We start from the raw sequence: 24,546 nt of genomic DNA on the forward strand, positions 1-24,546 counted from the left end.
CGTCATTGCACAATAAATGAGAGTTGTGCATATTGTAAAAAACAATAGATTAAAGAATAAAAATGATGGTCGTTTACCTTTTAATTGCTGTTCTCATCGTTTTTTGCCCTCTTTGGTTCATGTTCTCTCTCAGAAGTGGTTTTTGCCTGGCGTTTTGTAAACAACTTATTTAATAACGTGGCGACTGTCGATACATTACGGTCATATTTTTTGGCGAGATTAACCAAACGCATGCCCTTTTCACACATTTCTATTATCTCTTGCTTTGGTTGTATGGACCAAAAAAAACGATTTTCTCCTTTTTTTCTTTTCCTCGTTTCTAATTCACGTAAAATTATTGGAACACCTCATGGCCTGAGGGGCGAATGACGAGGACGCTGCGTAGATATGTCTATCACATATATACCTACCTGTCTATCTACACACATAGACACATATGGTAGAGGTCCATCTTAGTCAATGGGATGCCAGGAAGATGCTAGGTAATAGCCAATGGCAGAGCAGCTATGAGTATGTTGCGTTCAGGAAACTCTGGAGCTGTGAGTAGCAGCCCATACTACGAATAGCAGCTCCATACTTTTACCTTTCGTATCCATCCATCCATCCATTATCTGTACCGCTTCTCCTCACAAGGGTCGCGGGGCGTGCTGGAGCCTATCCCAGCTGTCTTTGGGCAGTAGGCGGGGGACACCCTGAACTGGTTGCCAGCCAATCGCAGGGCACACAGAGACAAACAACCGCACTCACAATCACACCTAGGGGCAATTTAGAGTATCCAATCAACTTACCATGCATGTTTTTGGAATGTGGGAGGAAACCGGAGTGCCCGGAGAAAACCCACGCAGGCACGGGGAGAACATGCAAACTCCACACAGGGAGGCCGGAGCCGGGATCGAACCCACGACCTCTGAACTGTGAGGCGGACGTGCTAACCAGTCGACCACCGTGCCGCCCACCTTTCGTATCCTGAAATTTATTTCGTAACAAGGGGCAATATTTTCCTGTTGATGTGTTTCATAACTTGACAATTTTGTATGAAGAGACATTCGTAAGTAGAGGTACCACTGTACATGTAAAAGCAAAATTAATAAATAAAACAAAGTGGCTTTTTGAAATGACTAATATGGCCTACACAAGCAAAAAAAACAGAGATAACACTCACTCCACACTATGCCATTAATTAATTTGTAATACATTGGCTACATTATCAACATGTAGCAGTTTTACTCAACTCACATTGCAAGTTTTTTGCCTCTTGCAGGCAGATTCATTCAACCTTTTTTTTCAGCGCATGCCTGTCTCATCTGCTGTCTATGTGATGGATTGTCAGTGCGGCGACTGTTCATTTTGTCTTCAAGGGCAGCTCAGCAAAAACTGTTACGACATGTTAAAAAGACACTGAATTGTTTTAATGGGTATACATGTTTGGAGGGGGGCAGAAGGAACAAATTCTAAAAAGTGGGGGGGACACCCGTTCCCACCTCTCAACTATATATGCCTCTGCATGCACACCTCCACACTTCAATTGCATGTCATTACAATGCACTTTTGTGGGCTTCAAAATAACATTGTGATTGGACTTTTATGTCTGAAAGGGAAGCAGACGTTGTGAAGTGCAGCGAAAGCTTTACATTCACTGTATTTTCCCTTTTGATACAATTGAGAGGTGAAATATGTCCTCTAATGTATGCAGGGCAAACTCCTGCTTGACCCTGAATGAAAACACATTGAAAACAATTCCAGATGTTTTCCAAGTCAAATTAGGAAATGGCAATGGGTACCAAAAAGAGATTTTACATCAAATGTTCAGCATAAAATGATTGATGAAGGTTTTTTGCCACTTTTAGTGATGTCAAATTCAAATGAAAAATCTTGCTGTGAATGGACACAGGAATATCCGTGTTCAAGGGACACTTTATCTGTTACAAGAGCTATATCAAATCATTTGAGAGTTCAGCCTCTGAAAACATGTTTCAGTTGTCGATCGAATTTCATGTTGTTATGTCAAACTTGAAAAAACTCACGAAATAGTCAAAAGTGATTATTATGCCCTAAAATGCACAGGAAATCTACCATTTTGGCTTACTGAATTCGTTTTTGGCTCATATTGAACAGCTCCACTGGCCCTACAAAGGCAAACCAAAGATTTTGTCGATTGTAACCAAATTTCCTAATAGTTCGCAAAAGATAGATACAAGTATTACTGTTTGAAACTAGAAAGCACAATTTGGAGCTCTTCCTCATACTCAAAAAAACAAATTATGCATCTGAAATCAGCTCAGGAGCACCCCTGCTTAGTTGTTTGAAAATTCAAGACAATTGATTTTAGCAACTTGAGACTTGGCATGTCTCATAAGTAAACCTACAAAAAAATGTCTCAAGAAGCCTTGGTCGAAAAGAGACAGTAAGTCTGACCTTTGCTTTGAAGTGCCCATTCTTGGTTCATCTTGGCCATTTCGAGGTCCCTCAAAGATGTATTTATCCTGGAGATTGCATCAGATTGGCATAAGATTTGTACTATGTGCATAGTAGACAGATTGCGGATGATAAATTGTGACAATTTGTTGTTTTTGTCATTAATTGTGGGCAGAGCGTAGTGGCAAAATTTGATGGCTCGCCATAAAATACAGATCTCTAATAAGTCAGCACAAAGATGACATTGCTGGTTTTGCTGCCGCTTTTTTATGAAAGAGTGTTGGAAAAAGTTAAAGAAACAAGCAAGTTCGTTCTGCAGTCAAATGGCGTGCTGTTATTGGTATTCTTTGGCCAAATAAATCCCCATTTTAATGCTTTGACATGCTCAAGATTTTCAAACTAAATTGGCTTGGCAGGACCTCTCGCATTCTTTTTCCTTTTTTCAAAATTCAGCTCCTGAAGCCAGTCTCATATAGCAACATGAAACAAATCGCTATCATGAGTAGTCCCACAAGAAAGTCCTAACAAGACATGCCCCAAGTTTGCCATTTTGATTAGAAGTGGCCCACTTTTGGCTCATGTGGCCTTCCCGGTGGTCCTTGAAAGACTTTAGTCATTCACAAGATGTTGTTCAATAATTACCAAAAGGTACTTTTTGTACTATTTGGCCAAAACAAATCACCATTTTAGGGCTTTGCCATACTCCTTTTACCAACATGAAATTTGGTAGGCATCATGTCTGTCATCAGAAGACATACCTGGGGGAAAAACAAAAACAAACGGGAAGTCATCTATTTTGATTTGAATTGGTGAAAGACTCAGTGCTTAAAGTTTAGACTGCTATCAAATGTTGGTCAAATTCCCACCTTTGACATTCATAACATTTCATATTGCCCTGAAATACATACATACATACATACATACATTGTTCCGGGAGGGTTTTCCACAATCAGACAGAAAGATAAACTTAGTATAGATTTCTCATTATGAGCGACTCTTCACATGCCAAGCTTGACTAATCACCTTTTGTCTGGCAAGTCGAGCCTGGTATCTGATTGCACTTCCTCCTGCTAACATGCACTAATGCTCTCCATTAACACAGACTGACCGGCCGATTGGCAACGGGGCGACAGCTTCGGAGACGAGCGCTTCCCGCGAGGATGTTTCCTCCCAAGAGATCAATGAGCTCGTCTCATTGAGTGAAGGCCATTTTGGTGACGTTTTTGTGTCGTTCGGCAGGTGGCAATGCCAAACTACGCTACCAGATCACGTCCGGAAACACAGGAGGTGTGTTTGATGTGGAACCAGAAGTGGGGACCATCTTCATCGCTCAGCCACTGGACTACGAGCAGAACAAAAGGTAGACGAACAACATTAGTCAACCTAAAATTAAGAAAATACATCATGAAAACACTCACAATGAGCGTTCAGAAGACGCTAACCGCCGGATGAGAGACCAGCCTGACTGACTAATGTCACTCACTAGGCCCCAACATCTTAAGTGCACACATCAACACGCAAACGTTATAGTGTGTGTGACGTTCGACTTCATTTGATTTCTTTACAATCTTTGTTATGACATTCTTTAGTATGACTTATCACTTTCTTAAGACATGATTTGACGTCACTCGACATGACTCGCTTAATTGTTGCCACAGTAACCCCGTCCTTGCTTGAAACTTGAAGGTCAGGACTTGTGACTTGCTTATACAGTATGTGCAGTTCTTATTTCCATTGACGTTAGTAGCCATCAAGATTCTTCATGCTTGCTAAAGTTATGTCACCATTTCAGGTACAAGTTGCATGTTCTTGCTTCTGATGGGAAGTGGGAAGACTATACCACAGTGTCAGTGAACGTGGTCAACAAGAACGACGAGGCGCCCGTGTTCACCGTCAACGAATACTACGGCAGCGTAACGGAGGAACTGGATGGTTCGCCCGTCTTCGTCTTACAGGTATGCAATTCTGTCCTTTATGAAAGTAAAAAGTAAAATTCAGCCGTTTCCAGGAGTCCTTCAAAAACAAACTTGTCCTAGTGATTTGGTCCAATTGCTTACCAAATTTGAACCACAAATATTAGAAGGATGGGTAAAGCTAAATTTAAAATAAAAACTTCTTTAAAGGGTGTATTACTTTTGTCACTTTGTTGTTTTTCAATAAGCGATAAAAGTTGTTGAGTGTGGTCGATACAACATTTCTTTTTTTTTTTAAATTGGGGCAGATATGAGTGTGCTTCATGATTTCTGCCAAGAAACAAATGTGCATGCAAATTCGAGAGAAAACCTCTTGACTGTTTTAGCAGCTATTAGATGCAAAGCTTAATAAACATACAGTTAAATAATATGCAATTAAATTAAATTGAATTAAAATAAGTCCAATAAAATGCAACAACTTAGAGTAAATTTTAAAAAATACAATGAATTGTATTGCAATGAAATACAGTAACGTTGAATACAAGTAATTAATAAAATGCAACAATATTAAATATGAATTAAACATTAAACCAAATAAAACACAAGAGTATTGAATAAAATCTTGTGTCTCACTTGTTTTGTTAATCTTCTTGCAATCTTTTTTCTACTATTTTTTGTAATTGGTGCATATAGATGCATTGATCCTGGCTGTGTTGAAGTCTTTTTTTATGCTGTGTTCTGTAAAGCACTTTGGACAGCTTTTGTTCTTAAAGCACTCTATAAAGTTGGTTAAAAAAACAAAACAATAACAACATAATTAAATTGAACTAAATCAAAATAAATGCAATTAACATTTGGTTTCAGATATATGCAATTATAGTAAATGACATTTAAGCTTATTAATTAAAAAATTGTTAACAATGTAAAAAAATAATGAATCAAAATGAATTGAACGTTGTTTTCATTGAACGTAATTTTCATGAGGGGATGTTGCCCTCAAATGTATTTTATGCCCTAGTCCGCCTGTCACATTGGAGTGACAGATGGACTACAACTGTGTGACCTTTAAGGAGTCTTTTCCCTCACCGACGTTGCAGGTGACAGCATCCGATCCGGACAAGGATGCCGACCAGGAGGCTCTCCGCTACTCCCTCCACGGCCAGGGCGCAGAGAGTGAGTTCATCATCGACGAGGTGACGGGCAAGATCTACGCCCAGCGGACGCTGAACCGCGAGGAGCGCGCCGTGTGGCGTTTTGTGGTGCTGGCCACAGATGAGGGCGGCGAAGGCCTGACGGGCTTTACCGATGTCATCATCAACGTGTGGGACATCAACGACAACGCGCCCGTCTTCACCTGCGCGCCCAGCTGCCACGGTGACGTGGCCGAGAACTCGCCAGCTGGCACATCGGTGATGGAGATGACGGCCACCGATCTGGACGATGCGGCTGTAGGCCAGAACGCTGTCCTGTCCTACAGAATCCTGGGCAGCTTGGACGAGACGGGGGGCGTTTCCGCATTCTCCGAGATGTTTAGCATCAACCCTGCCACTGGCACCATCACGGTTTGTTTTGTTTTCATTGTTTAGCCAGTCAACAAACACAACAAGCATACATTAATACACAAGTAAAATAACAGAGCATACATTTAAACAATGTATTTTACCACAAATTTACATTTACAATGTGTTTAAAAAGTGCTTCGATAAGTTTCAATGTGATTACATCATGTGGGAGGGGTGATTTAAGGCTTAAAATATAAAAAAAAGAAGCGGTTATTAGGCTCTTTTATGCATTTTAAAAATGACCCATTACATATTATTTTTGGTATTCAAACAAGTTTCCAGTGTTTGATAAGTTTAAATGTAGTTAAAGGGTGTTTTTAAGGCTTTAATTGCAAACGTACTTGTAGTACAAAAACATCTAAAACATCTTTTGGCGCCATCTTGTGGCATTTTGGTGCCAAGAAACTATGTTGAAGTGAGTTGAATAATTTTATTTAGGAAAAAATAGTGCTTTGCTGTCATTATGTGGCATCTACAGGCACTTGTGCTATTTATGGGGGTGGGGGATGGGGTGACTTGCAGATTTTCACTATTTGTGCAGATCACTGCAGACATGTTTTGCTAGTTGGAGTTGGTTGTAACAAGTTTTGCTCCGGCCAATCAATCAAGGGACAAACAAATTACACCGAATTTCTTTGGGCCCACTGTAAGGTGAATTTAAAATTATGATTGGTTCAAGAAACAGTCGCTTAGTTGAAGTCATGAAGGCCCTGCCCTGGGCATATTGGATTGACATAGCAACACAGAGACTGAAGTCTGATTGGACAAAAAAAAAAAAAATCTAACCTCCACTATATGTACTGGAAGCATTGCAGCCAAGGGAAATACCACCAAATGACAAGAATAGAATTTTATATTATTTTTAAGGCTTGTAATGGTAGCAACTAACTGTAAGTTCACATTTTTTAAGAAATCTTGACAATGCCAATGTATATTCTATATTTGCAAATACCACTTCAAAATCCCTCATAAAACTAACGTATGACACGTTTTTTTCAGATGCTGTTTCCTACTGCTCATTTGAACTATGGAGTTCATCTCATTCAGACTGAATTAAATTGCCTCACCTTCAATAATGACTGAATAGCTTTAAAATTTGCATAAATTGCAGTGCTTATTTTAAATCATTGACATAGGTGGCCTTGGGTGGCCTGGACCGGGAGCAGGTGGAGTCTTACATGCTGGTGGCGGAGGCCAGGGATGGCGGCGGCATGGTGGGAACAGCTACAGCGACAATTCAGATCACAGACGTCAACGACCACGCACCCAGATTCATCGAACACGCCTGCCTGGCCATGATCTCGGAAAACGCAGAGCCCAACGCTGAGGCAAGATACCGCCGATGGGAAGTTGTTCTTGAGAAATTCCTCAATTAAATACAAAAGTGCCATCGCAATTGCTAGCATTTTATCCAGTCTCATGAAAATTTTGATGTCTTTGCGGTGTATGTACTCAAGTTGCTTTATGTTAGCTTATTAGCTGTTAGCATTTTATCCAATCTCAATAGTCTTTTGAAATAGTATCTGAAAATGCATTGAGGTCTGCCTTTCCCATATCTGTACTAATAATAATAATAGCAACTGTTATCATTCTCTTTTTGTGGTCTCACTAGCATTACAACTCAGCAGCTAGGGTAAACCTGTTAGTGTTTACGCTGTAACAGCCCACATTCCTCCCACATATGCAAGTCTTTCAGATCTGCTGTTTTGTTTTTCTATGTCGTTATACTCTCAGAATCAGAAGCATCTTTATTGGAAAAGTATATAAAACACACAAGGAATTTTTCCCTGGCAATATGAGCTACACTAGTATTGCAGTAACAAACAACTATGACATACATCAAGTATTTCTATAATGTTAGGGTACCATTGTGCATTAGTACTACCCAAAGATACTGTAGCTGTGCAACAATGTCGGGAGTTATCGAGAAAAGCAAGCGATCGATGGTGCAGTACTTGCAATACTATGACGGTTGTGCAGATGGTGCAGATAATCGTTGCACCATTTAAAGTGACCAGTAGCAGTAATTGTAATGCAACTTTGGATGTGCAATTATCCAGAAAGTCCTTGGGCGCTTTACTGCTGTGGAATATTGATCAACAACAGTTGTTCAAGTGTGTAGAGAGCTGAAGCTACAATGATCCGTACGGTTATACTGTCCCACAGGAGTGTGCAAAATTGGCAAACATTTGCGAAGTGCCACTATGGTATTTGAGTCAACTGTTTAGCGAGTCGATGGCGAGAGGGATGAAGCTGTTTGAATGTCTGCTGGTTTTGGTGTGCATGGACCGATAGTGCCCACCTGAGGGGAGGAGCTGGAAGAGGTGGTGGCCAGGGCGTGGGGGCGGTCCAGGAGAATTCTACATTCCCAATTCTATGCTAAACGTTGCAACTTGGCATCTTCTCCTCACCCCTGAGTGCCCTTTTATTTTGATACATATGCATCCAAACAAAAACTCACCAAAGTCAAACTTTACTTGACGTTTTCTGCCATTAAAAATTAAATCCAAAAACTAGGGGGGATATTTTTCATCGGAAATAATTTTTCCTCTTCCTGGCTCAGGAGCCCAAAAAGCACTGCAGCTTTTATATTCCCTTTAAGCGTTCGCTTTGAGTTCTCGCCTCTGCGATGGGGGAAAAAAAATTGGGAGATGTGTGAACATGCACCAAACTGCACACACTCGTATCCAAACCTTCCGTCCGGAATAAAGCTCAGAACGTGAACAAAATAAGAAGACGGAATAAAACTGTTGTATTCAATTCTGTAGTGGGTGCTGCCCAATCTCCATTGACTCCAATGTAAAAAAATAATAAAATTAAAGCATACAAAAATATTTTTAGCTCACCTTGGAGCAGTCAGTTCTTAATAAAAATGTGAAATGTATATTTCAGTACATTTGACAGACTTCATGACTTCAGGAATGTTATTTGGTATTAATATCTCCAAATGTTTGAGATGTTTCTATACAAGACATGGTGTCACAGTAGTGATGATTTTCAGAAAGGGTTAGGGTTTCCTGTTAAGGTATCTAATTACGATTTTAAGTGCATCTTGTTTTTAACAAGGATTAGAGTTCCAAATTAAACGGGAAGTCAACCCAAATATTTTCTTGACAATATGAATCTTGGAATATGAGTTACCCAGCCTACTGCCCGAATACAGCTGGGATAGGTTTCAGCATGCCCGCGACCCTTGTGAGGATAAGCGGATTGGATAATGACTGGATGGATGGAATATGAGTTAAGCAGTAAAATCCAGTTTTATCCCTCTCAGGGGCCGGCCATTTTGCCACTTTCTGTCGACTGAAAGTGACATCACAGTTGCTCGGAAGCGGGCTTAGGTAATGACCAATCAGAGCTCACCTGTTTTCTGAAGCTGAGGCATGATTGGTTGTTACCTGAGACCTGAGCAACTAAGATTTTAAGTCTAAGTCATTTTTAGTCGACAGAAAGTGACAAAATGGCGCCCCCCCGGGATGGACAAAAACTGGTTAATTTTGCTGCACTCATTCCACAAACGCAATATAAATCAAAATGCCGTGTTTGGACTGGTGGGGCTACATGGAACATAAAAAGAAAATGTTTGTGTTGATTTCCACTTTAAGGTTTCAAGCCTATCGTACAGTTTTAAGCCACAGTTAGGGTTTCAAATTCCGGTTTCAAATCTGGATTTGTGTTTTAAACGAGTGTTTGAGTTTCAAGTAAATCTAACTTGAAGCCGTCAAGCCACAGTTGGGGTTATAGATTAGGGTTCAAATCCTGGGTTAGGGTTTCACACAACGATAAGGGTTTCATTGGCTGTTTTAGGGTTATAGGAAAGGGTTACGGCCTAAAGTTGGCATCAAATTGGTTTTTCATCCCTACCTTATAGTTTTAAATAAAAGTTAGTTTCAAGTCAAGGTTTAAGGTTTGGATGAGAGTTTCAAGTCTGGTTTATCCGGTTTCAAACAAGGGTTTCAAGCAAAGCTGGGCATTTTACAAAAAATTTGTGCTCCGTTTATCGCTTTCCGCCTGCAGCCGAGGTACCCTTCTGCTGTCCGTCTATCCGCCTTTTTGTCCAGCCGGACCAAACAGTAATCGCCTATAGGCCGGTCCACTTATCTTTTAAAATTGGCTTCTGTTACCATTTCCGTCCAGCAACTTAGAGCAACTGTCTTAAGACAGGAATAGGGTATCCAATAAGCTTTGTCTAAATAAGCCACTGCAATATGATGTACTGAAATTGACTCGTGTGTGTGTAACGTAGTGACCTGTGATTCCCAAGGTCCTGGAGCTGAGGGCCGAGGACAGAGACACGGGAGAAAACGGTCAACTGACCTTCAGCGTGGTGGCCGGAGACCAGGAGCAAAAGTTCTATGTGGTCAGCAACAAAATGGAGCAGCGGGGAAGCCTCAGACTCAAAAAACGACTCGACTACGAGAGACACAGCGAGCAGAGGTTCAACCTCACCATCAAGGTACTCGCACAACCCTTACAAGCTGCTGTGACTGACGGTAGAGTACACACGCATTCTGTTTAATCAGTTGCGAGTGAAGATAGGCAAAAGTGTTGGTGGCCCTTGGTGTTAATAGAATGATGATGATAATAATACATGAAAATTAACCAATGAAAATCAGACCTTGCTTTTACATTGTGGTTTAGTTGTGGCTGAAGGAATACACAGATCCCGTTTAACATGTGATTGAAGGTGCACACGCATCCTGTTTAAGCAGCTGTGAATGACTGCTTGGAGGCCTTTTTGAAGGCTTTGTGCATATTGAGAGAGTCAATCTGCGACACACTGGGAAACTTTTAAGGGTCACTTGAGGACATGAAAGGAAATGATTCACTTTGTGCTTTTCGCAGAACACCAATCTGACTCTCAAATGGCTCACCTATTGACTATTTTCCACCCTGTTTCAATGTGCAGGATGTGTGAGATGTGAAGTCACGGTCTTGAGTTTTACAGACGCGGCGTTAAGGTTGCAAAGTTACGAGAACGTACAAAAAGTCATCTGAATTCATGAGAATCAGAGGTAATGAAGTGGCAATTTGCACATTTTCAAGTTAGCCTCCGGTTTCATTTTTAATGTAGATTACTAACAAGGGTTAAGGTTTCAAATAAGAGGCTCAAGCCTGGGTTAGGTGTTAAAATTAGGGTTTCAAGACAGAATTAGGGTGTCAGGGTAAGGGTTTCAGGCAAGGCTTAGGTTTCAATTTTTTTTTTTTCCAATCGTTGAACATTTCTTGATATTTGTGTTATAAATTTCGAAATATCATATCTGTGGTATATACATATGATATGTGACATGTATGGGACTCTTTTGTCATTCCAGGTTGAAGACTTGGATTTTTCCAGCCTGCTTCACTGCGTGGTTGAGGTGGATGACTACAACGACCATGCCCCGGTCTTCATTCCCCACTTCCTGTCTCTGGGCCCCCTGTCAGAGGACGTCCCTGTGGGGACCAGTGTGGCCCACCTGGTAGCCAGCGACTCTGACTCAGGTCAGAACCGCCAGCTGGTCTACAGCCTGTCTCGGGACACTGACCCGGATGGGCTCTTCGCCGTGGACCAATCGGGAGTCCTGACGGTGGCCCGGCCTCTGGATCGGGAGAAGGTGGCCCAGCACCACCTGGTGGTCATTGCCACGGACCGCGGGGTGCCCGCCTTGTCGGGTAGCGCCACTGTGGAGCTCCCCTTGCTAGACGTCAACGATAACGGGCCGCAATTTGAAGCCGTGTACACGCCGGTAGTCTTTGAAAACCTTCCTGGACCTCAGGTAGGACCGCATTCTGTTTAAACATGCATGACTGACGGTTTCATGGTACACATTTAACACATGACTTAAGTTTTCAACCATCTCGTTTAAGCATGTGTGACTCAAGGTACACGCACACATCCCATTTAAGGAGGTGTTGCTGAAGGTGCACTCTCATCGTGTTCAGATAGACGTCAGTGGGTGTTAAACACATGTGCCTTCACCAGGAATATTATAGTTTTTGAATTTTAATTAATTTAATTTAATAATAGTTTTCATTTCGTTTTGCGTTATATTTTTTCTTAATTTCGCTAGTTTTAATTAGTGTTCAGGGTGGCTTTGTTAGTTTTTATCAGTTTTAGTTTTTTCAAAAACGCTTAGTTTTAGTTAGTTTTCATTTTTTCATGGTTTTACTTGTGTGCAGGATTTAGAAACCACCACGGTAAGCAAGTGTTTTGCATAAATTCAACAAAAAATATTTTAAAACATTTTGACAATACAAGGTACAGTTTAACAGTCCACAGACTTTTAAATATTATGTGCAGTGCATAACACTGCTTCAAAAGTTAGATGCATGCATGCATCCTGATTAAATAAAGTTAGGATCCCTTTTTTGCCAAGTTGCCAACGTCTGAAGTGGATTTGTGGCTTGAATTCCTGTTGAGGAGTATTAAACCTAGGTGTGGAGTGTACTATTTTATTGGTATATACTGTATATCTATATTTTTTTTGTATGTATGAAGCACATGTATATTTGTATTTTTTTTTTGTATGACTCAAAAAAGGAAAGCTTTTTTACCTAGCGTTGCGTTTCGGCTGAGGAGACGTGAGGATCCATTGGAGCCAAAACCACGCGTCAACTCGTCTTCGTCATCAGTTGGCTCTTTTTAATTGGCTGCTGCTTAACATCGCTTCTGTGCGACACACATTAAGAGGACTACAAATCCCAGACGACAGTTCAGCCCTCTCTACTTCCGGCTAAAGGCGTGCAATAATATCGAAATAAATACATTGAAAATCAAACCCAAAGGCTCGTGTATTGCATTAATTGCCAAAGACGAAAACGATAGACATCTGTGCTGTAAATATAGTTTTAGTTAGTTTTACAAACGTAAAATGTAGTTTCAGTTGTTAACTGAAATGTTTTTTTCAATTTTAGTTTTAGTTGTTTCGTTCAATTCCTTTAACTAAAATAACCTTGGACTTCACACATTTTTTTCAACCATATTGAACTGAAGGCGCATATTTAAAATGTGACTGGAAGTGTACACGCATCCCGTTTGTGCAGGCATGACCTAAGGTACACACACACATCCCGTTGAAGCACATGTAACTGAAGGTACACACCTCCAATTTTTCACGCAAGACTGAAGTTGCGTATGTTTCCCGTTTAAAGCGGAAGTCAACCCAAACATTTTTTGTTCCCAGCAGGCCCACTAGTCGAAACACGGCATTCTGATTAATTTTGCGTTAAGCAGCAAAATGCACTCGTTTTTAGCCATCTCCGGGGGCGGCCATTTTGTCTTCTGTCGACTGAAAATGACATCACAACTGCTCACAACGACCAATCACGGCTGACCTGTTTTCTGAAACTGAGCCGTGATTGGTCATTGTAAGCAGTTGTGATGTCATTTCAGCTGACCGCCTCCAGAGATGGCTAAAAACGAGTGCATTTTGCTGCTTAACTTATATTCCACAAATGCAAAATTAATGAGAATGCCGTGTTTCAACTATTGGGCCTACTGGGAATTCTTGAAAAAAATATGTTTGGGTTGACTTCCGCTTTAAACACGCATGACTGGAATTACACATGCAAGATGTTTAAGCAGGCACGAAACAGATCCCAAATCAATATATGTTCGATGAATATTTTGTCAGGTTGTAAACATGAATCAGACATCCACACTGCTTCGGGTGGTGGACCGCGACTCCCCGGAGAATGGCGCACCTTTCCGTTTCACTGTCCCCGCCGACTATCGCCACAGCAACGACTTCTACCTGAAGGACAACCTGAACGGAACGGCCACGCTCACAGCACTGCGGACATTCGACCGCGAGCGTCAGAAAGAGTTCCTGATCCCCGTGGTCATGAGCGACAGTGGCCACCCTGCCAAAACAGTCACCGGCACGCTGACCGTTACCATTGGTGACCAGAACGACCATGCGCATGTCGGTGGCGAGAAGACCATCTTTATCAACACGTACAGAGGTTAGCTCCTTCTCATCAGAGTGTAACACATCTGGAAGAGGTGCATTAGCATGGCATAACAACTCTTAAATTTAGCAGGTATAGGCAAAAAAAAATTAGTAAACCAAATTAGTAAAAATGGGCAGGGGCTAAATATATATATATATATATATATATATATATATATATATATATATATATATATACACAAAGTTTATCTTTCTGTCTGATTGTCTGTCTGATTTATTTTTTAAATATATATATATATGTATATGTATGTATATATATATATTTATATATATATATGTGTGTATATATATGTGTATGTATATATGTGTGTGTGTATATATATGTATGTATATATATATATATATATATATATATATATATATATATATATATATATATATGCATATATATGTATATATATATATGTATATATATGCATATATATGTATATATATATGCATATATATGTATATATATGCATATTTATATGTATATGTAAATATATGCATATTTATATGTATATGTATATGTATATGTGTATGTATGTATGTATGTATGTATATGTGTGTGTGTACTGTATGTATATATATATATATATATATATATATATATATATATATATACACAAAGTTTATCTTTCTGTCTGATTGTCTGTCTGATTTATTTTTTAAATATATATATATATATGTATATGTATGTATATATATATATTTATATATATATGCGTGTATATATATGTGTATGTATATATGTGTGTGTGTATATATATGTATGTATATATATATATATATATATATATATATATGCATATATATGTATATATATATATGCATATATATGTATATATATGCATATTTATATGTATATGTAAATATATGCATATTTATATGTATATGTATATGTGTATGTATGTATGTATGTATGTATATGTGTGTGTGTACTGTATGTATATATATATATATATAAGTACTGCATGTATATGTAAGTACTGTATGTATGTATATATACTATATATACATATATGTGTGGGTCACTGATGGTGTAGTGGTAGCGTTGGATCGGTTCCCGCTCAGTCAGGGTGTCTGTGTGTGTGTCCTGCGACTGGCTGGCGACCAGCTCAGGGATTAATCTTCCTTTTGCCCATTGTCAGCTGGGATAAGATCCAGCACCTCCCCGCGACCCTGTACAATATAAGCGTTTTGGAAACACATGACGCACAATTACACATGCAAGATGTTTAAGCAGGCATGAAACAGATCCCAAATCAATATATGTTTGATGAATATTTTGTCAGGTTGTAAACATGAATCAGACATCCACACTGCTATTAATGATATATGATATATTAATTATATATGATTAATCGGCATGTTCCAATAGCCAATATTATATCTTAGTCCCGCTCTCCCCCCCAAAAAAGTCTTTCTGTTGGAAAATAAAACAAATGCTAAGTACTAAGTATTTAATTCTACCTGTCATTCGTATCTTTATTGCTGTAAGCATTACTGGACCAACAAATGTTATATTAATACAGTAAGTAATTGGTTGATTTTATTGAAATGTTATTCTGCCAAATATCAGAATTCGCGTTGGCCTCAATATCGGTCGGGCCCCAAGTTTTTTTTCAATTACAAACAAAAGTGTCAAAATAGCAAGATCATGTTTAAGATTATTTTTTTGAAAGCTAAAAAAAAAAGAGTCCTAAAAACAGTGTTTACAAAATCTTTAAAATTTGACTGAACATTTCTTAAAATTTCTTACATTTTTTAAATTATAAATATTGAGCACACCCTACTGGTCATATTTACTGAATATAGAGTTCTTTGAAAGTCTTTGATTTGACAACACTCTTCGGTGTGGTGTGTCAATAAATTAAGGTGTCTCAGTCTTTGGTCCAAATAGCACAGCTGTAATCAATGAAGCCGTGGCCTCTTCCCACCAATTAAGCTCTCATCACTATGCGGCAATGAAAGGCAATGGCTTCATTTTTATTGTGTTTTTCTCCCCTGATCATTATCGTCAACATTTTCATGGTCCTCATGATTGTCCATTTGCCAGCAGGTTTCCCGCGGCGCCGCTCAATTGGACGCACGGCTGCACCGTTTATTGTTCCGCCTCCCGCGTCGCTCCCGCCCGGCCGGCGTCACACCAAAGCGCCATCGGGACAATCTGGCCACGATTGGAGTCGACAAATTCGCAGTGACGAGAAGGCCTTTGAGCCGCGCATCAGAAGCCGTGGCTTTTCGCCGGCGTCGTCCCATCAACTCCTCCTGTTGGGTTTTTAATTGTGCTCCCGTTCAAGTATTTTTTTACTTGCATGACCGCATGGGAGGATTTTGGCATTCAGTTTATACGTCTGCAGTAAAAAGTCAACACCAAAAACCAGAAAGACAAAAACATTTACTTTCTGTTTCAGGGCCTTCAAGCAACATTTTGTCAATTCAACGTTAGGGTTTCAAGCTAGTGTTTAGGTTTTAAATTAATGTTTGGGTTTATGAACTGGGTTAGGTTTTTCAAATTTGTGTATGCATTTCAAGACTGGGTAAATGTTGGGGTACTGGGTAATTGTTTCAAAGTAGGGTTTCAAGCTTTGGTTAGGGCTTCAAACAACTGTTAGGGGATTGAGCCTGAGTCAGGTTTTCAAATTAGACAGTTTTAAAAAAGGGTTAAACTTTCAAAGTAGGGTTTCAAGCCTGGCTTAAGATGTCAATCAATGTATATGGTTTACAAGTAGGGTGTTAAGTCATAGGTAGGGTTTGAAATATTGTTGAGGGTTACAAAGTGGGGTTGGGTTTGAAGCAATGGTTGGACTTTCGAATGACAGTTGCGGTTCAAAATTGGTCTTTAAGCCATAGGTTGGGTTGTAAACAAGAAGTAGGGCGCCAGGCCCGTTAGGGTTTAAAGAGTTAGGGTAGCTTCATACCCTAAATCTTTTCAGTTAGTATTTCAAAAAGGGTTAGGGTTTCAAATGAGTTTTTTTTTTAACAAGGGTTAGTTTTAAAGTAAGGTTTCAAAAACAGTTAGCATTTTAAGTAATGTTTAAAGATTGGGTTTTAAGTGAGGGTTCTAAGTGAGGCATTCAAACTACGTTATATTTTTAAGCAAGGGGTGGGGTTTCAAGCAAATTTTAGAGTTGCAAGGCAGGATAGAGGTTCCAAATTGGGGCTTCAAAACTCAGTTTTAAAAAATTGTTAGGGTTTCGTCGTAATGTTTCAAGACTGGCTTAGCATTTACAGTCTCAAGACAGTGTTGGGCTTTTAAAGTAGGGTTTCAAGCAACAGTTGGTGTTTTAAAACAGAATTAGCAGTTTCAGAGCACGGTCAGGGTTTGAAGTTACAGTTTCAATTTGGCATCAAGACTGATTTAAGGTTTTCAAATAAGGTTGCAAGCCAGGGTTAGTCTTTGAAAAGTTTTGTTTTACAAGGTTTACATTGGAAAATCTTCAATTGAACACATCTCACTGAAGGTTATTGTGAGGTCCCATAACAATATTTCTAGATGATGATTGGCTCGTCCACTTCCTATCGTGTGACCTTCAGCACTCCTTCTGAATCTTCCCCCACTTGAAGTGGTCTTGAGCACTGAAAATAGAAATGGATTTTTCTGTTTGATTGTGTTGTTGTTTTTTTTTGTTTGTTTTTACAGGTCGCATGCCCACCACCGTGCTGGGAAAGGTGTACGCGCCCGACCCGGACGACTGGGACAACAAGACGTATGTCTTCGAGGGACACGTACCCACGTAAGTTCTTCTCATGTCTTTTCTCACAAAAAAAAACACTATCTTTTAAAATGGAAATGCAGCACCTGAGGTCTTTTAAGGCAAAATAACGTCTCATACTTGAGACTGAATAACATCTAGTCTACATCTAGTACTTTTGACACAAAAAAAATCATTTAACACAAGGACAAAAAATTGTGAACAAAGACTTTCTGTTTGACGCAGATGGTGATTCACCAATGTGTCAAACTGCCGCTATCTAGCGCCAACTACTGCTGAGAAGGACTTACTTGATGTCAGATTGTTTTTGCCTTTCCTGTGGGTGATATTGGCAGCCTCCACAAGTACCCGATACCCAAAAATAAGGCTGATATTGACCAAATGCTAGTTAGGATTTCAAGCAGGGTTAGCATTTCAAGCCTCAGTTAGGGTTACAGACTGTGTCACGGTTTCAAATGATCCTTAGAGTTTAAAATTAGATCTTCAAACCCAGGCTAGGGTTTTAAGCAAGAGCTATTGCTTACAAGCTAGGGTACCGCGGAAACACCGTTCACGTAAAAATAAGAAAACAAAAAACAAAAAAACTAGTTTTTCACAGGACAGTGACGATATACATAATTTATGTGATGAATTAGAAGTTTAGAGACATAAATAAATATATTAAAGATGTATATACATGTTACATTAGGGATATATATTCATTAAATATGGTACATTCCAGGTGTCTAGCCGTCAAATGTAGTAACTTGGGGATGTATAGATTTAATTAAATACTAAAAATGCCACACAAGAGTGTAAACACAGTACCGTTCATAGACAGTATGCAGCAATAGAGCTCCGGACGGTGTGCTCAATATGTACCGCCAGTTGCGGATTGCGAAGCTGACAAGGAAATAAGGCCTCGACTTTCTTTGGCCGAATCACCGGCGATCCATAAGGAGCACATTCATTAGCGCTCCTGGCTGCGATTGATGTGCGCGCCGCCAACATCTGGCCCATATTCCATTCATCCACGCCTTGGCTCCATCTTTGCATTATTCACATGTCCATCAATCACCACAACTAAGCCAACGTAAGAAACTTGGGGGATTTCTTCCGCTGATTAAATTCCCTGCTGGATTTTAGCAAAGATCCATCATGTACCCATACACTTCAACTGACTTGCAACCAGCTCTTAACACCCTAACAAAGATGGTGCACCCCCTCTCCTCTATACACACTCAAAAACTAAATATAAACAAAACCCCTTATTACATTTTTTTTTGGCCTATAAAAACCTTTTCCAAAACTTTTCAAGCAATGCACCCCCTTCAAAGTCTGGACAGAGTTGGCTCACCCCCTCTCCTCTGCACACTCCTGGAAAAATGTCAAATGAAACCCCATTACACCAAATTGTGTGGTCTATAGCAGCTATTTTCCCAAATGGTCTAATTCATGCCCCCCCCCCCCTTTAAGATTCTAAAAGAGTTGTCACACCGTTTCCCCACAACACCTGAGCAAAAGCTCTGTATCACCTACTTAATTTGTTTTTCACAACCCAAACATTATAGACCACACCCCACCTTCAAGATACAGATTTGTAACACCCCCACTCATCTGTGCATACCCCGTCTCCTCTGTAAACACCCCCCAAAAAGGTACAAAGAAACCTTTTCCTAAACTTTTTCAGCCACATACCCCCTTCTATATCAAAACCGATTTGGTGCACCCCTGTCCTCTGTGTATTAAGATTAAAAAGTTAAAACAAAGTACAGAATTACAGAATGTACTGATCCATAAAATATTTCAGACTACACATACACTTTGACATCCAGAAAGATTTGGCACACACCGTGGAAAAAAAAAAAAACAAAGCCCCTACATACATATTTCATTTGTATCGCTTCCTTTGACCAAACTTTGTAAATGGGAAGTCAACCCAAAAATGTTCTTGTTGTATGCGACCCCGCTAGTCTAAAGACCGCATTCTGATTACAATTGCGTTTGTTGAATATGAGTGAAGAAGCAAAACCTGTTTTCTGAAGCTGTGCCGTGATTGGTTGTTGCCTTGGCCCTGAGCAACTGTGATGTCATTTTCCGTCGATAGCAAGTGACAAAATGGCCACCCCTTGAGATGGGTAAAAACAGGTGGATTTTGCTGGATTAATAATCAGAATATCAAGTTTACACTAGTGAGGCTGCAAAGAATATATTATTGTAAAGAATTTTGGGGGGTTTACATGGGGTTCCCGCTTTAAGTCTCACACCCTCTTCAAAATCCTTACAGAGTTGGCGCACCCATTCTCCCCTGCATACCCAGGAAAAAAAAAATTCAAAACAGCCCTGTGTCATCTACTTTATTTGTCAACAAATACCTTTTCACTAACTTTTCAAGCCATGTAGATGTGGTGGGAGCATCAGATTGCATCCTTTCCTTCGTCTTTGACCCCATTCAGTTTTCCGCCCTCGAATACGCGTCACGGAGGCTCTCCTGTTGATCTTTGTCAGCTTTGTAAAGAAACAACCATGGGACACGGGAAGCATTTCGTAGCTCATCGCGCTGCTCTTTACGTGCCGTCGTGTTTTATTGCGCCGCTTCCCTCGCACCTTCTTTTTTTATGAGCAGATGTAAACGCTTGCTGTCACCTAAAACCTTCCCCGCGAATTTCTCATGTGGATAAATAAAGTATCTATCAATCTATTGAGTAGTCGTGCGCAAGTTGTTGCTTTTAAAACTGCTGAAGTATTCAAAGTACTTTTCATCGCAGCATGATGCACAAAGTGGAACTGAGCCGCACATTTTTGTTTAGTCACATTATATCACAAAAATGTGGCATTTGAACAGCAGTGTGTAGACTTTTTACAGCCACTATTTGCTCTGAATAAATTATCATTATCAGACCAATTAAGATAAACTGGATAATCCAGCCGCACATTACAATCTTGGGGCATCATTGAAGTACAATACTTAAGTGAATGTACTTGATTACTGTTCTCCACTGATGGCAAGTCTCCTCCCCAATCAGACAAACTAATTACCTGTACGAGAAGACAGAAAATGTGTTTTGGCTCGTTTGTCAGCCTCCCGCCGTGGCGCCTTACTGCCTCCGTCTATCATTGTCCCACGGGGACGTTGATTCACATCGTGAAATGGAGTAAACACTAAAATGGGGCATAAAAGACATCGTAAAAGCTCGCGATGGAGTGTTTTCATCCCTTTTTCTGTTATCCTCCGAAAGGAAGGTTGCAGGGGGAGGAAGGGGAGGAGGTTGTACTTTAAAGCCTCGTTAACACCTCGTCAACGCCTCACTCGCCCGCTTTAGTTTGGCATTGCGCTCCACTTTTATTTGTCGTCCTTGTCGTGAGACTGCAGGAAAGTTTGCACCGTTCAAGGCAGTGCCATTCATTCGCACGCACACAAAAACATGGACTACACATGTGATCATGAATGCATACAAAAATTAATTTAAAAAATAAATCTTGATTACAGTAAGTAAAGTAAAGTAAAGTAAAAAAAAAAATTCCCATCCAATTGTTTTCAAAATTTGGTATTAAAATGTATAATAATTAATGCATGAATAAAAATTATAATAAAATTTTTTTAAAGAGGAAGTCAACCCAAGCATATTTTTTTCCAGAATATGTTCTATGCAGGCCCACTAGTTGAAACAAAGCATTTTGATTAATATTGCGTTTATGGAAGATGAGTTAAGCAGAAAAATACACCCGTTTTTAGCCATCTCAGGGAGCGCCATTTTGTTACTTCTGTCGACTGGAAATGACCAGAGCTGGACATCGGCCCCCAGTCCCCGGTTTCCGTCCTGCATATTCAATCGACCCACGTGGCCCTGGCCCGTCCTTCGCCGCCGACAGGCAAGTGGCGTCGAGTATGTAATCTTTACGTCACACCCAGGTGCCGCACTAGCAGACACGCCGCCAAACAAAGAAAAAACATCAAACAAAAACAACTGACACACACACGCACAGCGTTGTCATCGGTGGAATAAAAAGAATATGGGCCATATGTCTTTGCGCCTGTGGGACCGCAAGGTACAACACGCTATCGGTAAAGTCCCTTCTCGACGCCGGTTAACTGACTCCAACCGACTGGGAGCACGTGGGTCAATTGAATATGCAGGAGGGAAACCGGGGACGGAAGGCCGATGCCCAGCTCTGAAAATGACATCAAAGTTGCTCAGGTAATGACAACATGCTCTCAGCCCTTTTACATTGGTGACTTTTTAAAAATTATTTTTATTTTATTTATTTTTGTGTTATTAGCAAGATTATGGGCAGTTTCTTGCTGTGCTTCTTTTGTGTTTACTTGAGTGGCTCCACCAAAGATGTTTTGGAACTGCAGAGCAACGACATGCCAGGATGCCACTGCTTTATCATGACAGTCCGTACAGAAAACAAAAATGCGGTCAGCAAGTCGAGGAGCAGCTCCCTTTTGAGCTTTTTGTGACCCGCAGGATTTTAACTAAAAACTACGCCGCAAAATGCTGGCAAACGGTGAAATTGTAACACTTAAAGATAAAACAAAACTGTGAAATATCAGGACCAGGCCCGGAATGAGTAATCTGGACATTCTGGGCCGGGCTGCCAAATATACTGTTCGGGCCGCTACTCCAACCAGCCCATTATTTTCTTCTGGCTTGTGGATCCATTTTAAAATCAGCAAATATACTGTATTCCGTCTACAATACTTAAATCTGCCCATAATAATCAGCATTTTTGGAAGGCATTACCTTGTATATAGCACTGATTGTCTACACCTGTTGCTAAGGGTGTCATCTATTCATAATAATTTCATATCAAAAGTAGAAATCATTTAATACATGATGAAAAACAACACCACTATATTACCCCTTCTCTGTACAAAATATCACATTAAAGGGGCATAGCACAGTTACAAGTGTTACTTGGAACAGCAGCAAAGCATGATGGGAAAGCCACCACAGAATACTTTTGCTGTCATAAAGTTAGCGGCTGTCCATAGTGCACTGGTAAGTGGTGTGAATAGGTTTTAAAATAAGAGCACTAAAAGGTTGGAAGCAATTGTAAGCTATTTTATATTGATACACTAATAAGGGTAAAATTGTATATCTTCATCGAACTGTTGTGAACTAATGTGGGCCAGTCTGAGCCTCCAAATTCCAGGGCTGAAAATGAGAACCTGCAAGCTGCGAATCAGGGTTTTTTTTCTCTAAATGAATGTACCGGTAAATGAAAATTAATTCATTTAAATGATAGGTAAGGTGAATTGAATAAATACTGCAAGTGGATGGATAGATCATTTTGAGCCTTATTTTGTGAATCTTGCCACTAATTTACATTCTCCATTAAAGTGTGTGCGCACGTGTGTTTCAGTGCAGTGTGGTTCATTGAGCACACATATCACAGTAGACTGATTGCAGTTGATGACTTTAATTAAGAACGGACGTGCGCGCACACACGCAAACCCACACACAGACAAGTGAAAGGTGTGCTTTAAACGATTAAAGGGCATCTTTAAGGAGACACATGGCAAGCTCACGGATTTTCCTCGGTCAATATGGGGCTAGCACGTCGACGGTCCCCTGACGGCTTCTTCTTGACCTTGTCTCAACATTTCCCATCACGGCGCTCAGCCGCAGGCGGCAACCGTTTTAATTTATGAGCGGGAGCATCCGTCCCGTAATTGGACGAGCAACGCTTTGACCCGCAGCGCCCCCTAGAGACATTCCCGGGGCGCGACGGAGCCAGACAATCGAGACCTAATTGCTTCACGCAGGCTCCCCCCGAAATGTCTGGAGGACTTTGGAGTTGTTTGGGGAGGCGGGAGAAGGTCACGCTTTGACCAAACTGCCACGTTCATGCACGATATTCGTGCAATTCAGTTCCAATGCTGAAGGAAACTTTCTTTCACATACACGCACACACTACATACAAATTTGTTGTCAACTATTTGAAAATTGCTGGGTTTTTTTTTTTCTTGGACAGCTACTTCATCTTGAACAAGCGCACGGGCTTTGTGATCATCAAGGAGAATGCCCCATCCGGAGACTATCAGTTCCTGGTGCACGTTTCGGATGGGGTTTGGCCGGACGCCGTCTCCGCGGTAACAGCGCATGTACGAGAGCTGCCCGACGACGCTGTGCACAACTTGGCGTCGCTCCGCCTTTCAGGTAAGATCCACACGAAAGAGACTTTTAAAAAATGTTAAAGATAAAAATCTGCAAAAATATTTTGTAAAATGATACAAATCATTTTAATATATGACACAAAAATACCCAAAAAATAAAGGTATATTAAAAATGTTGAAAGATTACAAATTTGAAAAAATAAAAACATTAACAGAATATAAAACAATAATATGAAGAAATGTACACATTAATGTAGTATCTAAATATGGAAATGCATTTCAAAAATGTAAAAATTACAAATTAAAAAATATGAATTACAAAATCTATTTTAAAATATATACAAGAAAGAAAATAAAATAAAAAGAATGTGGGAGGAAACCGGAGTACCCGGAGAAAACACAAGCAGGCACGGGGACATCATACAAACTCCACACAGGAAGGCTGGAGCCCGGTATAGAACCCTCGACCGATGTACTGTGAGGCCAATGTGCTAATCAGTCATCCACCCTTTATTTCATTAGTTTTTGTCTGCTGTAATAATCTTGATGTACAGTTAATACAAAAAAAATTCTATAGAAATGTATAAAGCATGTTTAAACATATGATTAAAAACAAAAAAATAGAAAAAACAAAAGTCTGGCCAGTTGATTATCCATCCATCCATCCATTATCTATACCGCTTATCCACACAAGGGTGCTGGAGCCTATCCCAGCTGTCTTCAGGCAGTAGGCGGGGGACACCCTGAACTGGTTGCCAACCAATCGCAGGGCACACAGAGACAAACAAACACCCACACTCACAATCACACCTAGGGGCAATTTGGAGTGTCCAATTAACCTACCCTGCATGTTTTTGGAATGCGAGAGAAAACCCACGCAGGCACGGGGAGAACATGCAA

The 24,546-nt window shown here is 40.2% G+C and overlaps 1 protein-coding gene across 1 annotated transcript in view; it reads left to right on the plus strand.

The window, feature by feature from the left end:
* The window catches only part of LOC147149863 (neural-cadherin), a 256,943-nt gene that overhangs the window by 151,051 nt on the left and 81,346 nt on the right, over nucleotides 1–24,546 (plus strand). Inside the window, exons 21-29 of the mRNA XM_086025213.1 lie at nucleotides 3,655–3,775; nucleotides 4,208–4,370; nucleotides 5,426–5,890; nucleotides 7,027–7,218; nucleotides 10,155–10,346; nucleotides 11,206–11,649; nucleotides 13,507–13,837; nucleotides 17,471–17,564; nucleotides 23,505–23,689. Of these exons, the coding sequence (XP_085881339.1) occupies nucleotides 3,655–3,775; nucleotides 4,208–4,370; nucleotides 5,426–5,890; nucleotides 7,027–7,218; nucleotides 10,155–10,346; nucleotides 11,206–11,649; nucleotides 13,507–13,837; nucleotides 17,471–17,564; nucleotides 23,505–23,689 (2,187 nt within the window). The remainder of the gene's footprint in view (nucleotides 1–3,654; nucleotides 3,776–4,207; nucleotides 4,371–5,425; nucleotides 5,891–7,026; nucleotides 7,219–10,154; nucleotides 10,347–11,205; nucleotides 11,650–13,506; nucleotides 13,838–17,470; nucleotides 17,565–23,504; nucleotides 23,690–24,546) is intronic.

This window comes from Filicampus tigris, chromosome 3, assembly GCF_054856515.1.
Source record: "Filicampus tigris isolate MCC_2025a chromosome 3, RoL_Ftig_1.0, whole genome shotgun sequence".
NCBI lineage: Eukaryota > Metazoa > Chordata > Actinopteri > Syngnathiformes > Syngnathidae > Filicampus > Filicampus tigris.